The following is an 18,871-nucleotide window of genomic DNA, read 5'->3' as shown; positions in this document are numbered from 1 at the left end:
AGTTCCCCAGTCCTCTGCCACTTTTGTTAGTAGGTAAAAATACCTACCTCTTATGGTAGGTAAAAATAGTTATTTCCTAAGCCTCTTTGCCTGGCCTGGGAACCGTTCTCTGGGAGAATCATGTCTGTACTGACGTGCTGTATCTTGGGCATATGCTTTTGTGGTCAATGTGCATGTTTCATCCATTCTAATTTTCCAGTGTGGATGGTTACTCTGTTGAATTGCTGTGAATTTCACCTAGGAGGCATTATAACACTGATTTATAGGTGTGTGTATCTGAAACAGTTATCAAGCAAGATTAGTTGTTTGTATTGATGTTCAATGTTGTTTCTAAGAAAATGTTTAATCTGAAATATCTGTGTCTAAAGAATGAGACTGACTGAGGAGCAAGTCCTGACCAAGGCGGTGGGGATTCGATCACCTGTGTGGCAGTGGCTTATGAGATTGGCACTGATGCCAGAGTCTACTCTTGCCCAACATTGGCAAGCTTTTCTTTTTTGTTGTTGCAGGGAGAGAAGATATCTCCGCCTATGAGAAAGGCTGAGGACAAACTATTTTTTATTAGTTAAATAAAATATCTGCTCATGGAACAGTTTTTATTTCACTGAAGCTCTGCAAAGAATTGAATTTATGCCTCTGCAGCTGTGTGTCTGATTCACTCGGACTTTCATTTTTTGAGTGGAGCAGTGCCAGGGGAATTCCACAGTGCTTTCCATCTCTGTGAAGTGCTGGTGTCACTTAAATGGGAAATTGGGCCACTCTAGACCTCCTTTTGTAACTTTCCTTATCCATGGAAAAAATGATTGCTGATGTCTTCCTCCTCAATCTGCTGCTCCAGAGGACTAAGCTTAGGGTTTTCCTTTCAATTTTTCTTCTGTGTTTGCCTAATGACAACTTTTATCTTTCTCAACGGCATCGACAACTACTCTTCTGATTTCATGGTACTGGGGCTGCCCCTTCCCCTGCTTTTTTTTGTCTGAATCTTTTGTAGAGTTTAAGACTGATATATGTTAATTTTATCCTTACTGACAATCCTTAGCATGCTTGCTTGCTCAAGTTTCATCTTTCTGTTGCTATGGAATATGATGGACTGGGAGGGAGACAAAATGGGGTCTTGAATACACCCAAGGAGCTTTAGATAGTGTTGAACAGGAGGATGTATGTTGGAAGGGAAGACACACACTGGGCTCCATTTGTAGGATACAACGTTCACAGCTAGAGAGGACTCGGTCTGTTTCATTTTATAGATAAGGAAACTGAATCACATAGAGGTCACATGACTTGCCCAGCCACGCAGGTAGTGTCTGAGCTCAGGTCTTCCTGTCTTCTCCAAGTCCAATGCCATATCCACTTTATTATGCTGCCTCTTGCTGCGATGCTTTCTACTGAAAAAATGGGTGTTGATGGTTACTTAGAGTAGAATTGTAGCCTCCTCTCAACTGTTTAGAGCCTTTCTCTTTGACATTCACTGCTGTGCCCCATCCTTGCCTGGTCATGCCTGCTACTCCCTTCGCCATGGTCCATTGCTCATTGTTTTCTCTCCACACTTTTTGCTGAAGCTGTTCTCAGTTTTTCTGCTCCAAGGACAATCATTGCCTTTACCCTCTCCCATTCCTCCTTTATTGCCCTCAAGTAAATCCAGAATGGTCCCAGAGGGTCACCATCCTTTCCTGTCCTTTCTCCAGCTCCTCTCCCCCTTAAAGCTGTTTCCAGCTCCTTTCCTAACAAAGCTTCCCATGGTATCAATGACTCTTGTTGATGGGACTTTTCCTGTACTTTCCTCTTGATCAGGACATTGCTTTGAACACCTTTCTTGGAGCTCTAGGCATTTTCTCCTTATATTTTCTCAGTCTTTTTTCTCTATGACTCTGCAGGCATCAAGCAGCCTTTCAAAGGCCATTTTCTCTGTGGCTTGGTATAACTGGAAGGAAAGGAGCACACTTGGAGGCGGGAAAGATGTAGGGTGGATCCTACCTCCAACATTTACTGGTTCTGTGACCAGGAATAAGGATAAACCTCCCTGAGCCTGTTTCTTCATCTGTAAAATAGAGGAGAAGAATATCCCTAGTATCTACTTCAGGGTTATTGTACAGGTCAAATGGGGTAATTAATATAAAGCCTTTTGCAAAATTTAAATTATAATACAAATACAGCCCCTGAGAGGCAGCCAGGTGCAGAGGAGGGTGCTGGATGTTGAGTCAGGAAACCTGGGTTCGAATCCTGCCTTGTGTTTACTTACTCACAAGATACCTCACATCTTACAGCTTTACTTTCCTAATTTGTAAAATGAGGACAATAATCCTTGGCCCACCTTCCTCCCACCGGGGTTGTTCTGAGGAAAGCACTTTGCAAACCTCTATGTGCAATATAAATGTGAGTCATTCTTCCTCATATGAGTGCTAACTGAGCCTGTATTGACACTCCAATGTCACTGGGCCGAAGAAAGCCTCTTAAACCTGACCGTGATGTGATTTGGGATTCAGAGTCCAGCCAAGTCTGATGAAAACTCCCTGGGAAAGAGTTGGGGAGAGGGTTAGACATACTTGTTGTCTGGGAGAGGGATTATTTCTATTCATTTCTCATTCATTTGAAAATTGGATCAATAACACTGCTCTGCTTGTGAAGTTAAGATGAGCTGCCTCAGTGTGTTAATAAAGTTGTCCACACTCCTTAGCAAGAGAATTGTTTGTCATTTCTCTCTTCATCTGTTGGAAATATTCTGCATTATTGAGATGGTGTTAAAATGTTAAGTGAAGTCTGGGGGCTGAGAGCTTGCAGCAGGTTTGGAGTTTGGAGGATGCTGGAGTTAGCTTTCGACACTGCCATCCACATTGGTGGAACAGTGCTTGGCACAAACAGTAGGCACCTAATTAATGTTTATTGACTGACTGGATTGCTCATAACGAAGACACAATGTGGGGTGGTGAGAAGAGTGCTGACTTTGGGAGGCCATTGGTCATGTCGTCATGGTTTCTTAGTCTTTGTTGTAATTCTGATGCATGGTCACCAAAACATCCCCAGAAGATGAAAGTACACTTAGCCGTCTGGTTTAGAGGTTGTTTGAGGACCTGAGGCCATGCAGATAATCGTGAAGAATTCAATGTACTCTTTACTGCGAAGCCTCCTCGTTGTCTGGTTTCCTATCAATCCAGGCTATCTTGGCTAACTTGGATACTTCAAGGGATGCTATGAAATTTGAAGAACAAAATGACTCTGAATTAACCTTTGAAATGCCGAGTAGTGTGCTTAGGAAGGTCTAGGGGAGCAGGACACAAAACCACAGCAACATCAGATGTGGAGTCACTCAGAGGTTAGGGGTTACTGCTTTATGTTAATGCCATAGCCCAAGAAATTCACCTGGGTGCTTGGGTCAGTGATATTACTAGTCCTGACGAGAGCAATAAATAAAAAGGGCGCCTATCATTGACTCGAATTACATTTATTTCACACTTCTTTATGCGAGGAAGTCCTTGGTTTTTATTACCTTTTTAAAGAAATATATATTTTTAATTAGCAAGAATTTATTTTATCTTCTTCCTATTTGGGTAGCACAGTGCATAGAGCACTTGGCCTGGAATCCAGAAGACTTGAGTTCAAATCCAGCTTCAGCCACTCATTAGTTACGTGACAAGCTATTTAAAATCTCAAGGTTTCAGTTTCCTCAACTAAAGTGAGGATCACAATTGCACTACCCTCCCAGGGTTATTGTGAAGATCAAGCAAGATGTCTGTGAAGTACCAAGGATGTAGTGGGTACTTAATAAGTTCTTGTTCCCCCCGCCCTCATCTACTCTCTCCTTCTCCCATCAGTAAAAAAGAGAAAAACAAAACCCTGTAACAAATATGCAGATGGCAGTGAGCAGAACCAGGAGAACAATGTATATAATAAAGACAACATTGGAAAGACAAAGAACTTGGGAAGACCTAAGAACTCTGATTGCTACAAAGGCCAGCTGTGATTCCAGAGCACTGATCACCTAGAACACATTTCTAGATATGGTATGGGTGTCCCCAAGTCTGGGTTCTATTTTAAGCTGGGAAGCTGTTTAATAGCTCTTTAATTGAAGCTTAAAACAACACCCAGACTTTGGGGACACCCTGTATTTTGTTCACTTTTTATACGTCAAGGGATGTGTGATGTCATTGACGTGGGGGCACTGACTGCAGCCCACCTGTGCCATCTCATCCTCCATTCTGCTCCTCCATATCCTTCCATTAATTCTCCACAGGGGCTTGCCACTAGGCCTTTGGACTTTCTCTTTTATTAATTTAAAGTGCCAGGTATGTATGTATCGGCAACTGGAAGGCTGCCATATTTATATAGTGATTTCCAGAAATGTGGATTCTGTCCTCTGAGTAGAATGAATAACTTTGTTGCTAGTCTTGTTGGCCTAAAATTACAAGTAAAAAAATGTTTCAATATATTATGACTTGAGTTTGTAGGTCTATAGCCTGTCTCCAAATCAAGTCAGTCAGCAAGCAAGCATGTAAATGCCTAGTATGTGCCAATCACATTAAGCACTGAGCATATATATATATATATATATATATATATATATATATATGTATATATGTGTGTGTGTGTACATACATATACACACATACATACATGTATTTCCACACATATACATACACATACATACAAGCACACACATTGTATGGAGAATGTTTCCCCCCTTTCCCTCCCTTACTTCTGAGCAATAAATTTGGGTCTTGTTTTCAATGGGACATTTGATCTTCCAGCTAGATGCCCTATCCTGGAACAAATAATGCCTTCTGACAGCTCAGTACAGAATTATGATGTGATTTTACTCGTGTCTACACTTAGCGAACACTTGTCTCATGAGATAAGTATATAGGCTGGAGAATCTTTGTAGTTCTTTGGCAAGCAGCCTGGGTTATATCTGAAAGGTTGTTTAGAAAGACAGGCTAGCTGATTGAGCTTAACAAACAGTAATTAAGTACCTACTCTCCGGAATGAATTTTGCTAGATGCTAAGTTACAAAGACAAAAACCAACAATCCCTACTTCCATTTAGTGATGATGATGATGATGATGGCGATGACTTGAATTTATGTAACGCTTCAAAGTTCGCAAGTGCTTAAAGAATTCTATCTCATTTGATCCTCACAAAAAACCTTGGGAGATAAGTGCTCTTATCACCGTTTTACTTTTGAGAAAACTGAGGCCATCAGAGGGTGACTTGCCCACGGTCAAACATCTACTAAGTGTCTGAAGCCAGATTTGAACTCAGATCTTTCTGACTCCTTATGCATCACTCTGTCTACTGTGCCACCTGGCTGTGGGGGCAGATGCAGCATGTACAGTTATGTAAATTCAGAGTAATTTAAGAAGGAAAAGCATAAATTGGGGGAACAGAGATCTCATGGACAAGGTAGAACCCTAGTTTGAAGTCTTGAAGGAAGAAAATGATTTTGAAAAGTGGAGCTGAGATGGCAGTGCATTCTTGGCATGGGGCACAGCAAAAGAATGGAGGTAGGAGAGGGGATACTGAGAGTCCTGTTTGTTGGGAATGCAGAGTTCTCATGAAGCCACGTAAGGTGAAACTGTGATAAAGGGTGGTTGTTGACCTCTGCGATCAAAGAGACCCAGAATGACATCACTAGGTTGGGGTCAATGTACAGTGTGTCCAACTGGCTGATCAGACCAATGCAAGCTTGGAAAGCTCTACTACAGGTCGGGCAGAAATAGTCCATATAAAGGTAGGTCAGTACCAAACAACAGAAGACCTTAAACACCAGGCTGAGGAGATTTTGTGTGTGTGTGTGTGTGTGTGTGTGTGTGTGTGTGTGTGTGTGTTTGTGTGTGTGTATGTTTAACCTGGAGTCACTGGGGAGCCACTGAAGCATTTTTGAGGCTGGTTGGAGCTGTGCCTTAGCAAGGTGATTTTTGACAACTATATTGGACGGATGGATTGGGAAGGGGAGAGAATGGTGTCATGGAGAATTAGTAGGTCATTGCAGTGATCTGGGTGAAAAATGTTGAGGGCTTGAATTAAAAGTGGTTGCCCTGTGTCTAGAGAGAAGGAAGGTAAAGATGCAAATGATATTGTGGAGGTAGAAATAAGATAGGGTAACTGATGACTTATGGAGGTAAAGGGGAAGATAGAGTTGAGCTCATCCCTGAAATTTCATACCTAGATGATTGGGGGCAGGAGGAAGCCCTGGAAAGTCTGAAGGAAGAGCAAGCCTAAGGGAACAATGGTGAGTTCCATGGTGGATAGGTGGAATTGGCATGACATTCAAGCCAGTTTCATATTCAAGCTGGAGTTCATAGAATCTGAGTTGTTAGGGAGCTTGGAGGTCATCTGCTCTGACCCATACCTGAACAAGGTAAGTTAAAATCATGTACCTTGTGAAGATCTTGAAAAAAACCCCTGAGAAATATCATTTTAGGAATGTATGATTCATCTTTTCCTTTCTATTCCAGAGCCACTGGTGTTTGCCAACATTTCATGTGGAGCTTAAGGTCCCTTGTATTTTGACACTTTCATCAGATAACAAAACCTCATAGAGGCTGCATTAACACTGTCTTTTTGGTTTAGATGACGAATGTGACACCAGAATATTGTCTTGACATCATAAAGAAGTTTGAAGTTTCAGAAGAAAATAAGGAGAAAAATGTCCTTGGCATAGAAGGTAAAACATCTTTAGATTCTAAACATCGATTTCTTGTTATATTTGATGATATTAAACTGACACCAGTACCTGGAAAGAAGCCTTCACCCTAGAGAAGACCCTAAAGTTGGCAAGCATTCTTCTTCAATTCATGTCAGGTCTTCATTCATATCTCTTACAGAGTTGTGCTGTGTTTTTATTTTGTAAACCACTCTGAAGGTCCATCCTGTCTTCAGGGAATCTGAGGATTGGGTCCATCTTGTTCCTTCAAGAGGTTTCTCCTGGCTTTCTTTTACTGGAGCTAGCTCTACCTAGTTGCTAGCTGATTGTTAAGTTTTGGGAGGGGGAGCATTTACGTCTCAGGAACTGGCCATGTTACGAATCGGGGAATCATTTCTTTTGCTGATTGTCTAGATTTAAGGAAATATTAATAATGGAGATTAAATTTAAAAGCATGTGCATACATTTTACCCCACCAGTGGCCAGTTCAGCCTTTACCAGTACACCCTTGTATTGCTCTATAAACATTGCCTAAGCTCAAAAGAGGTGCAGTAAAAAGTTAAGGGAATGAAGTCACCACCCATTAGAGGCTAATAATAATGATAATAATAATAATAATAACTGGAATTTGGATAATGTTTTAAGATTTGCAAGGTGCTTTATATTCATTACCTCATTTGAGCCTCATAATATCCCTTCTTTTACCTGACAGTATTGATTCATTGTGTTAGACTCTTTAATTTGTTCATTTCTCTGGTCTCTCTCTCTGTCTCTTTCTCTTTCAATCTCTCTCTCTCTCTCTCTCTCTCTCTCTCTCTCTGTATTTTCTATGAGCCTTTCTTTCCTCCATTTTAGGGGAATGATCACTAGCTTGGCCATTTTGCAGGAACATCTCAAAGCAGATGTCATAAACTGATGACTTATGGCTTTTACCTTTGTGGTACCAGTCGGAACCTTCCTCCTTAACCCCATCCATTTGTCATCTTTGTCATTATACCTTTAAAACGTCCAAGGCAGTGTTTGAACATGTTGTAAATTACTCTTTTTGGAAAGTTCATTGACTTTTCCAACTCATAAAGAGTGGTGAATTATTCTGAAAGGAAAAACTGCTAGATGAAGGAGACCCGAGTGCTTATATGGCTGCTTCTCTCAAATTCAGCAGCTGCTGCCTTCTCTCTCTCAAGTGGGATAAGGCTGGAGATGTCCGACATGGGACCAACTTCTCTCAATAGAAGATGCAGAATCAAGTTGCTGTTGTTCTCGTAGGGCATCTTGAACCATTGGCTTCTGCTCCTGCCTCAGTTAGAGTCCCCTTTTCAATCCTCTCCCTGGCTGCTCTCTCTGGAGTCCGTCCTAACCCTTAGCATTCTGTCTAATTTACATCCTCTTTGTCCGCATGCTTTCTGGCTGGTATCACAAGATTTTAGATTTAGAAGGGGGCCATCTAATCCAATCTGTCCCTGAACAATAATCCCCTTTATGTCAGGCTTCACCTTTTGGCCTCTGGAGTTAAAGAACTGCTTCCTGAGGCTTCCCAGTCTACTTTTTTTTCCCTCAGGTGATTGGGGTTAAGTGACTTGCTCAGGGTCACACAGCTAGTAAGCATCAAGTGTTTGGTCTGAGGCTGGACTTGAACTCAGGTCCTCCTGACGTAAGGGCTGGTACTCTATCCACTGTGCCACCTAGCTGCCACCCTAGTCCACTTTTCTATAGCTCTAATTGTTAGGAAGCTTTTCCTGACTTCAAATCTAAATCTTCTTTTTACCTTTCCCACTCGTTGCTCCTGGTTCTGCCCTCGGGGACACAGCAGGACAGAATATTTCCTCGTCCATATGACAGCCCTTCAGATACTCAGAGACAGCAGTCGCGTATTTATTCAAGTCATTGACCAAAAGGTTAACCAGCCCAAGGCCAAGAACAGGTCCTTGGGGCACTCTTTTCTAAGACCTCCTCCCAAGATGACAGGGAGCTATTAATGACTACTTGTCAGGTCCGGTGATTCAGCCAGTTCCAAGTTCATCAAACCATGTTATTATAGTCTAGCCCACATCTCTCCATCTTTTCTACAGGAACAGCATGGGAAACTTTGTTGGATCTAAAATCAGGTAAACTCCATCTACAGCATTTTCCTTATCTGACAGTTCAGTAGTCCTGTCAAAAAAGGAAGTAGGGTTCTTCTGGCATGACCTGTTCTTGCTGAATGAAGCCAGATTGTTTCTTGGTAACCACTGCGTTCTCTTCTAGATGTTCATGAACTATCCCTTTAATAATACATCCTGGAATTTTGACAAGAAGTGAAATTAAACCCACAGGCTTTTTATCCCCTCTGTGGTTATCATATCATGCCATCATGTCAGCATCCTGGTATATCTCCCAAAATTCTTATCTATTTCCTCTTTCTTTCCAAGTGGTCTGAAGTATCCTAAGTTGTATGATGGATAGAGTGTTAGACTCAACATCAGGAAGACCTGAGTTCAAATCCAATCTCAGATACTTACTAGCTGTGTGACCCTGTGTTAACTTCTTGTAGGCCGTCCTTTAAATGTGAATAATAAGAGCACCTGTCTCCCAGAGTTGTGAAAATCAAATGAGATAATATTTTTAAAGTGCTCTTCAAACCTTAAAGCATTAGATTTAGATGCTAACTATGATGAAAATATCATGCTTACTTCTGCATCCATTGATCTTTACTAAATGCTTTGCCTCAGTTGCTGTGTTTCTTTAAGTGGCTGTATTCCTTAATATACCATATTACTTCATCTATTTCCCTTTTCTCTGTTCCTTCTACTCAGTTGATCATAAATCATCTAATTGTACCCATGTAATTTTAAGGGGTTTTTTTCTATTGAGAAAAACTAATTGTAAAGGAAAGCAGAGATAAAATGATGACTAAAATGAGATGGGTAAGTTTTCCCAGGGTTGCTTTGGCTTTTTCTTTACCATCAACAGACTGCCTCGATTGTACTGTAGTAGACTGGCCTGCCTCCTTGTGGCTTCCGAATTATATGTGTCCAATTGGGTTTGATTTCTCATTAGATTTCTCTGTGCGCAGCTCTCTGGCGTATTTCTTGATTGTGCAGAAAAAGACCCCTAAAATTGTTTTATATTGGTATGCAGGAACTAATTTTTGCTCCACTGATGTTATTTGAGTGCCTCTTTGTTGCCAGGCATCGTACTTTGCTACTATGGGCATAATTTAATGCTCCTACTATGTTAAAATTTGAGATTATTGAGGACAGGGTTATTTTTTTTTTGTCTTTATAGCCCAGTGTCCTGTCCCCATATCATGTTTTGTGTAGTTCCTTGCACATAGTAGGTAACTAACAAATCTTCTTTGAATTAAGTTGAAGTGAATCTGTCATTTATGCTTCTTGCCATACACAATAGTCTGTAAGCACAAGACACAAGAAATAACATGCACTGTGTATCAACTATTGTGTATTCAGGGCATCACAGCCTGCATTTCTAATGGGTCTGCTTGGGCATAAGACTGCCCAAGAGTAGATCCAGCTTGTCAGCCTCAAATTATCTCCTGACAGTGCTCATTATTTCAGTCACAATCGTCATAATTACTACTATGCTGTTGGTTGTAAAGATGTCCACAGAGATAAACAATGGAATGGACAAAAATTCATTTTAGTCTCATTGTCCCTATTGTATTAGCTTTGCTTAAGTGTGCATTGAAAGACTTTCTCTGCAGTATTGTATTAGTTTAAATCAAAGTTTTTTTTATAAAAAAAATACACGAAACTTCTAGCTTTTACGAACTTAACTCATCCCCCCAAATATGGTAATATTGCAGTTTTCTGTGACTGACTTGGATTTTTGACCTGGGACAAACCTCTGTTTGTGATGCCTCAGCTTTTCCATCTACAAAAAGGCGCCCCCACATGCTTTTTAGAGGGTGTTCCTAAGGTATATGAGATCACTAGGTCGTACATGTAGAGTTGGAAGGGACCTGAGATTTCAGCTAGTTCTTATTTTCACTGATAAGGAAACAGCACCGGGGCCCCAGAGAGATTATTGGCAAGAAAATGCCTTAGTTATTTTGGAAGAAAAGATGTTGCCTAATTCTCAGATGGTGACGTGATCGATGGTTAATAAAAGGATAACATCTCATCATGGGCTTGCTGCAGGAATGGACTGAATTCAGTACCAATTTCTATTTTCCGTGTCTGGTACTCTGACGTATCATATTAAAGTCTGAATCTTTCTTGTCTCTTTCCTTGAAAGGTTTTACAAACTTCATGAGGAGTCCTGCCTGTGATGTCTTTAACCCCTTGCACTCTGAAGTGTTCCAAGACATGGACCAACCCCTCTGCAACTATTACATTGCCTCCTCTCACAACACGTACCTGACTGGTGACCAGCTCCTCTCTCAGTCCAGGGTGGACATGTATGCCCGCGTGCTGCAAGAAGGCTGTCGCTGTGTGGAAGGTAGCTTGGCTCACGCTTGTTCCTGTGGATACAGAACTAAAAGACTAATATGTAATACTACTACTACTACTACTAATAGCTGACATTTATATGGCACTTTGTGCCAGGCTAAGAAAACCCCACAATTGTCAAGAAAGCTCCATGGCAAAAAGTCCATGGGATCACGTAGAGTCGGACATGACTACATGGCTGAATAGCAATAATGTGCCCGGCACTGTGCTGAGGGCTTTACAGTTATTACTTCATTCGGTCCTCTACAACAACCCTGGGAGCTAGGGGCTGTTATAATCCCCATTATACAGATAAGGAAATGGAGGCAAACAGAGGTTAAGTAACTTGCCCATGTTGATACAGCTAGGAAGTGTCTGGGGCTGGTCTTCCAAACTCTAAACCCCTGCACTCTACTGCACCACATTACTTTGCTTTAAAATGTTTAAAATTTACTTTTTTTAAAAAAATTGACATTTTTTATTCCTACTTCATTTTTATTTGGGAATGCGTCCACCTCTCTTCCTTTACCCAGGGAATCATTCCTAGAGATGCGAAAAGCAGGGTCACAAAACTAGCCAACATGTTAACCAAATTCGATAGCAGACGTGGCATTCTACCACTATGGTCACAGCACCAGAGATCTGGAACCGGGAGGGATCTCAGACACCATCTTATCTACCTTCCTCAGTTTACAGCTGAGGAAACTGAGGCTGAGAGAGATTACATGCAGCTAGGTGGTAGACTAGAGTGCTGGACTTGGGGTTGGTAAGATCCAAGCTCAGATCCTGTCTGACACACTGCCAAGCTGTGAGGGTAACGTTTCACAGCCTCAGTTTTCTCAACTGTAAAATGCAGGATCCTATAGGATGGTTGTGAGGATCAAATAAGACAAAAAATGTAAAAGCTCCTGCAGTCGTCTAGTGCCAAACACAAGGACTCAGCCTCATTGGCAGGATGTAAACCCAGGTCCTCTGCCTCTAAGATAGTGCATTTTCCTCTGTGCTAGTCTCCCTTTGCAAAGGGAAATCCATTTGTCATCCCTCCTTTGGGAGTAACCTTGGTCATTCTATTTACAGAGTATTTAGTTTTCAGGCTTTGTGGTGGTGGTTCTTTATATTTACCTCTTCTTATTGTTTTTTTTCTTCAGTCAGTTGGTAAATATTTCTAAAAAATGATGCACTGTGTTGTCACACTGCACACTTCCTCCCCCCCCAAAAAGGCCAAAATGCAATCAACTGTAATTCTGACTCTAAAGAACCCTTACCCTCCCGACCCTAACCTGAATTCTGACTCTAACTCGAATTCCTAAAAAGAGTCAAACGAGGCTATCCAGCAGAGTGATTGCCATTGATAATATATATCACTTTCCATGTCTGAAGTTCCCTCTCTGAAAGGGGGCATGTCCTTTAATTTTAGTCATTTGTGCTGGACCTGAGTTGTGTTGCCTTTTAATTTTGTCTTATTTGTGTTGCTGTAGTCATTTGTATCATGTCCTTTTGCTCAGCTTTCTTTCCTCTGCATCACCTCTGACAAGTTTTCCTCTGTTTCACTGACTTAATGCTTGTCATTTCTTGTAGTAATAGTAAGCCAGGTTCTGACTCTCTGGGAACTGGACTCCCTCAGACAAATGGTGCTTCATATAGAGGGACATAAAGGAAACAGGGACGTTTAGGTTCTGTGGTGTGGACTCGGATTCGCATCCCATTTCTGATGCCTAGGACCTGTGGGACCTTGGACAAGACACTGAATGTCTCTAGGCCTCATCATTAAAATCTGTAAAATGAGGGGTTTGGGCTACACGATCTCTGGGGTCCCTTCCAACTTTAGATCTGAGATGATGTAAACACAAGATATGGGGAAATACCATGGGATCCTATGTTCCTCTGAAATTACTTTGAGCAAGAAAATGTAGTTTATAAACTATTGAAAGAAGTTTAAAAAAACCTTTTAGCCTAAGAGATCTTTAGACTAATTTGTCCACCTAGCAAGTCTCTAGTGAATGCATAGAAACTGACTCTGGCCATCATTATCATTAGTTGAATATTTGAAGAGGACATGGCCCATACTGTTCCTGCCAGGCACTGGTGCCCTATGGTGTTAATAGCAGAGGTGGCACAGAGGATGAGTTTAGGATGGATGGTTATCAACCTTAGGCCAAATTACTTACCTTCTGCCCTCTCTTTCCTATGGCACAGGTGCCCAGTACTTCTGGGCCCAACTCTCTGTGGGTCAAAGCACCCCTGATGCAGACAGACCCTGCCCAGACCCTTGAAATTTCCTTCCCTATCCCTTTCCTTCAAAATTCCTGATCTTAACTTCCTCTTTGTCTTGTATACTTAAATAGCTAGACATAGATGATCTAGCTCAGGATTCCTTAACCCAGGGTCCTGGAACTACCTTTTTAACCAGTATTGTATTCTGAACCCCTTTGGCAATCAGCAAAGATGAAGTCTTCAGGTCCCTTTTCAGAATCAGATTTTAAAATAAAATATATAAGAATATAAGGAAACCAGTTATACCAAAATATTCTATCAAATGACTTTAAAAAAATAAAGCCAAGGTCAAAGACCACAGGTTAAGATCCTCTGGTCTAGTATGACCTCTGCTTATAGCTTATGGCAGAAAAGTCCAAAAGGCATCTAGTGGTGTTTTCCATCCATGTGTATACAAAGTTACCTGGTTTTATTATTATTATTTTAACAGTTGCAGTTGCTATTTTAAAAGCCTAATTTATGTAACATAGCCAGGCAGAGACTATAAATTCCAGGTGCCTCAGATGGTCTCCCATAATGGTGGGAGTGCAGTGGAGTAAGGTAATTACTGAGTAAGAGAAGGATGGTTTTGGACAGCTGCTTCACGCTGTTCATGATTGGTAGAAAAAACCCCAAACCTGCATTTCCCAATCTTTATTTCAGTCCTGTGCTGTTTTCTATTTCCATTTGTCCAGCTGAAGTCGCTTCTTTAATCAGATATTTATGGCCTCTTGGGGAGGGCTGATAAGAAGCTACTGTAGTAGAGCCATCTTGTCAGCATATTGAGCTGATACCCTTATTTCACCTGGCCCTGCCTTTTAGCCAGGACCGTTTGAGAAATAAGGATGTTCTGTTCAAGGGATTAATGTTCTTAAGATGGGGCTGATACTGACATAATCTTTAAAAGCTGTTTCAGCACCTTTGCTGTCATTTCTGGGCATGTATCTGGAAATGTCCATCTCACAGTTCCATCATGAGAAGTTGGCAGTCGAGATGAGAAAGATCCAAAGTCCCTGGCCAATTTGCTGTGAGCCTTCCTGCCTCTGCTATGACATGATTCAACAATGGATAAACATGAGACCCAAAGGCTATTCTACTTTGAGGAGATTAGGTCCTTTTAGTCCTTAAGGTTAAAAAGAACACAGATTTAGTGTTAGGAGGAATCTTAGTGAGAGGCCCAGAGAAGCTTTCAGGGCTGCTCAGTGTTCACACAGCCCAGATTTATACAGCTAGTTAGTGTCTGAGGTGGGATTCAAGCCTCATCTTCTTGACTCCACATTCAGGATTCTGTATATAACTGTTGCCCCCATTTTATAGACAATCAAATAGAAGTATGCTGTACAGGTGAACACCACAGAATCCAGGATTCTCAAGTCCAGCCTGTACTCTGTTTATTCATACCCAAACTCTTTCACTAGTTTATAGGCATTAAAAACTGTTATTAGCAACCTTATGCAATGACACATTTGGACAGCCATTTATTGACCTTAGTGGTTTTTCATATGAGTTCTCCATGAATCTTTGTTCTGCTCTAGGCACCCCTCTGGATGTGAGTTACTAAAATTATGGTCATTGGGCCTTGAAGATTTCTCTTCAATTCTTTTTACAACAATACCCAGAAAAAAAAACGATCAAATTTTTAAAGGGGGCATTAAATCTGAGGAGAGCAGATAAACCAGGGCTTTTATCTAAAGACCGTAGCTTTGACAAATTTTACTTCTTTGTAGTCTCAAAGCTGCCATACAATCTTCTCAAATGATATCTAAAATTGTTTACATTTCTCAGTGGCATCTTCATTCTTTAGCATTACTTTCATCCTTCTCTTACTATTGCCCTTGAAAGCAGGCGATTTTCTTTAAGTTTTTCATTTGTTTGTTGTGATGTAATGTGGTGTAGTGGAAAGAACCCTGGCTTTTGAGTCAGAAGACGTGGGTTCAAATGCTGGCTTCATCACTTATTGGCCACGTGACCTTGACCCTTCCGGGCTTCAGATATTCCTATTTTGCAAAATGGGAAACCAGATGACCGATAAGGCCCCATCTAGGTCTGAACCTATGATTTTATGAGAAATTCTGAAAACTGATAGCTTTTGGGGTGAGACACAACTCTGGTTGTGGAGAAAATTTTGAAAAATGTTGGAGGCAAAGACATGGCACTTGAACATAGAGCCTCCATGAGGGAATATGAAATCCATTCACAAATAGTTATTAAATGTACTCTGTTGATAGAATAAATCCTTTGTGCTCAGGACAGTCGGACATTGTGGGAAATCCAGCTAAGCATAAGACAAGAACCCTGTTCTCAAGAGGGCTACACTCTAGTAGCATCTAGGTACCAATTAATGGTACCCTTCTATTATTTAATCTGTGCAGATTTGATGATGGAGCAGAAGTGGTTGGGGGAGTGTCACTCGAAAACAGGGGACTTGAGCTGACTTTTGAAAAATGAGCACTGTGTAGGGCAGCTAGGTGGTGCAGTGGATAGAGTGCTGGCCCTGAAGACAGGAAGACCTGAGTTCAAATCCAGCCTCAGACCAAATACTTGACATTTACTAGCTGTGTGACCCTGGGCAAGTCACTTAACTCCAATTGCCTAAAACCAAAAAACAAACAAACAAACAAACAAAAAAAAGAATGAGCACTGTTTACCTAAATAGAAAGGACCAGCCTGTTGCAAGTAGGCGAACAAAACTGAGAAGGCAGAAACATAAACTAAAAGTCCTCTATTTGTTTGGAAAGAGTCACTAAGTTTAACTGCCTGCTAAGGTTGTATTTTGGGAAGCAATGGGAAATGAGGTTCTGTATTTAGGGTAGGGCCATTATCATGGATGAGCATGAAACTTCCTGGTGGAGAAGTTTAGATCTGACATGGAGGGGGTCCAATTCACGGATTAGGTGGCTTTTGAGGTCCCTTCCAACTCTAGCAAGCCACTCTGAGAGAGTGGTAAGAGTAGTAGACCTCAGGAAATTGGTCCAATAGCCACATAGAAGAAAGAAGACAAGCTCAGAATTTGTTGCAGTAATCTACATTTGGGAAGTGTGAGAAATTAGACTAGAGTAGTAGCAGGTTAAACAGAGAGGAAAGAAGAACCTGAGAGGTTTACTGAAGGGCTAGATGATGAGAGTTGGTGATTTAATCCAAGGGATAAAGGAGAGTTAAGAGCTAAAGGTGATTTCAAAATTCCTAGACTGAGACACAGGGAGAGTGTTTGTGCCACGGACAAAGCAAAGTAGTTGGGGGGTGGGGGGAGGGAAGCCAGTTAGGAAGAAGAATGAATGAATTAAAACAAATGGAAAAGAAGAGCATTGGGGATACAAATAGAAAAGTCAGACATTTCCCGTTCTCGAGTGGCTTCCATTTGAATGGGAGAGACAACACATTTAGAAGGTTTCAGCTACAAGTCTGAAGGAAACGTCCCTTGGTTCATAGGTTTCAGTGGTAAAGCATCATTTAATGGCATTTCCATTGATAAAAATCACATCAGATTCTGATGTTGAACCATTTGACCGTTCCAAGGACTGGTGGTGAGAATTTCCTTTTCTTGGTCTTCAGTGACTGTGGCTTCATCTCAGAAAAACAGTTACTAGGTTGCATCTCTACAAGGATTGCTTCCTAGGATTATGGCTGCAGGGTCTGGCCCGGAAGCAGAATGAGTGGTTTTGTGGTTGTTAAGAAAGGCAGCCTCTTGTCCCCAGGGATTTCTTCCCTCTGTGATGGCTTTGGGGCTACCGTTGGCTGAGCTGGAAGCAGGACCAGTGGTCTGGAGGGCAGTGTTATCCCCAAGGCTCTTGAGGAAGAGATGAATTAACTTTTGCACTTTATGAGTTTGAAACAACGGCAGGACGTCTGCATAGAGAGAGCCTGTGGGCAAGTCAGGGGTAAAAAATGAATCTGAGAGGCTTCTGGAGAGGAGGTTAGTTGAAGCCATGAGACTTAAATCAGCTTGCTGAGGGAGTGAGGGGAAGAAAAAGCAGAGCACTGAGGACGAAGTCTTGGGAGAACATTGTTCTCTTAGGGTCAGGTGGAAGAGAAGCCAGCAAAGGCATGAAAACCAGAGTAAACACAACATGGATAAATCAGTGTGCAGAATTCCTGGTTTGAGAACACTCTTCAGAAATCAAGATTGCAACGCATCCATGGTTAAATAGAGCCACAACATTAATCTGTGGTGGTGTTTGTGTTATGCCAAGTGACCTACCCCAGGTTGCATGGTTACTGAATGTCAGAATTGGGATTTAAACCCAGGTTTTTCTGATTCTAAGACCAGTGCTCCATGTACTATGTCAAGGTGCCTTGATATATATGTTGTATATTTATTAGAGCTACATTGAATCAATGATATAAGAAAATGCTGAGTCATGAGAAGTAACAGAGGCTGTGACTGTGAGAAAAACACCAAAAGAACAACAATGTTTAGCCCAAAATTCCTGCCATTTATTTGAAGGAGATTCTTATTGGCGAAAAATGCTACTGGTCCCTGGAGACATGAGATTCTGCAGATCGTATTTTAGCAATCAAAGCTCAACTGGATCATTGACCAGCTTCAGAGATGGTTTTTCTCTCTGATCTGGCTTGCCAGATCCCTTTTGTGAGCATGAAGTGCCACATTAAGTTAAATTATCATATTTAATTATTTTGGGCTAATAAATCTTCCTAAAACATAACTTTCTCTCCTGAGGCACCAAGTTACCTTAGGTCCTATTTCATAACAATGGGCATACCATCTCCCACTGAAAACTTTGAATAGAACAAAATGTAGGTTTCCAAGGGAAGGTTCCCTAAAAATCATTGAGTGGCAGGTAGAATGTAAATTCCTTGAGGACAGGGCTGATTTTGTTTCTCCTTTCATTCTTAGTCCCTGACACATGATAGGTGCTTAATAAATGCACGTCGAATTAAACATGTGTTTGCTTTAACAGTTGACTGTTGGGATGGTCCAGATGGAGAGCCAGTGGTCCACCATGGTTATACCCTCACTTCAAAGATCCTCTTCCGAGACGTTGTGGAGACTATCAATAAAACGGCCTTTGTGAAGAATGAGTAAGTGCTCTCAAACCCTTTCCCCTGCCTTGAGGTCTAGCCCATTTAGGGCACAGCCAGGACACAAAATCACAAAGGGGAGAATGAACATTTCTGCCATGGAGTTTGCTTAACTCAAACTGGTGAATGACCTTTAAATATCTGAATACTTGCTCTTCTGATTGGTCAAGTGGGAGGTTAAGCTGATGAGGTCCACCATGTGCAGAATGCACAGCTGGGACACTGCCTTGGGAAAGAGGAGAGATGCTTGCCTCTGTTTTCTTAGCTGGAAAATGGGTTTTATAAGCATTCTTGCCAGATGGTGGCTACGATTCCTTCCGACTTTAAATCCATGATTCTTTGATCTTCTGATCTATTTATCTCCTTGTAATGAGAACGTGTTTGTTCTCGGTCTCCAATCTTTCAGAAGAAAGAAATTGCAAAGAAAACATTGTTATTGTGGTTACTTAACAGTTGGATAATTGTTAAACAAGTTCTTTGAAAGAAGATATCCAAGCTGTCTTCAGAAGTTGAA

At 41.3% G+C, this 18,871-nt stretch overlaps 1 protein-coding gene across 1 annotated transcript in view; it reads left to right on the top strand.

Annotated features, from left to right (window-relative positions):
- The window catches only part of PLCH1 (phospholipase C eta 1), a 247,255-nt gene that overhangs the window by 179,941 nt on the left and 48,443 nt on the right, over positions 1–18,871 (top strand). The window contains exons 7-9 of the mRNA XM_020988921.2: positions 6,565–6,658; positions 10,871–11,074; positions 18,237–18,357. Of these exons, the coding sequence (XP_020844580.1) occupies positions 6,565–6,658; positions 10,871–11,074; positions 18,237–18,357 (419 nt within the window). The remainder of the gene's footprint in view (positions 1–6,564; positions 6,659–10,870; positions 11,075–18,236; positions 18,358–18,871) is intronic.

The sequence above is a fragment of the Phascolarctos cinereus genome, unplaced genomic scaffold (assembly GCF_003287225.1).
Source record: "Phascolarctos cinereus isolate Bilbo 61053 unplaced genomic scaffold, phaCin_HiC Scaffold_7;HRSCAF=346, whole genome shotgun sequence".
NCBI classification, from domain to species: Eukaryota; Metazoa; Chordata; class Mammalia; order Diprotodontia; family Phascolarctidae; genus Phascolarctos; species Phascolarctos cinereus.
The sequence above is the reverse complement of the archived record's forward strand: the minus strand, read 5'-3'. Positions and strand labels throughout refer to the sequence as shown.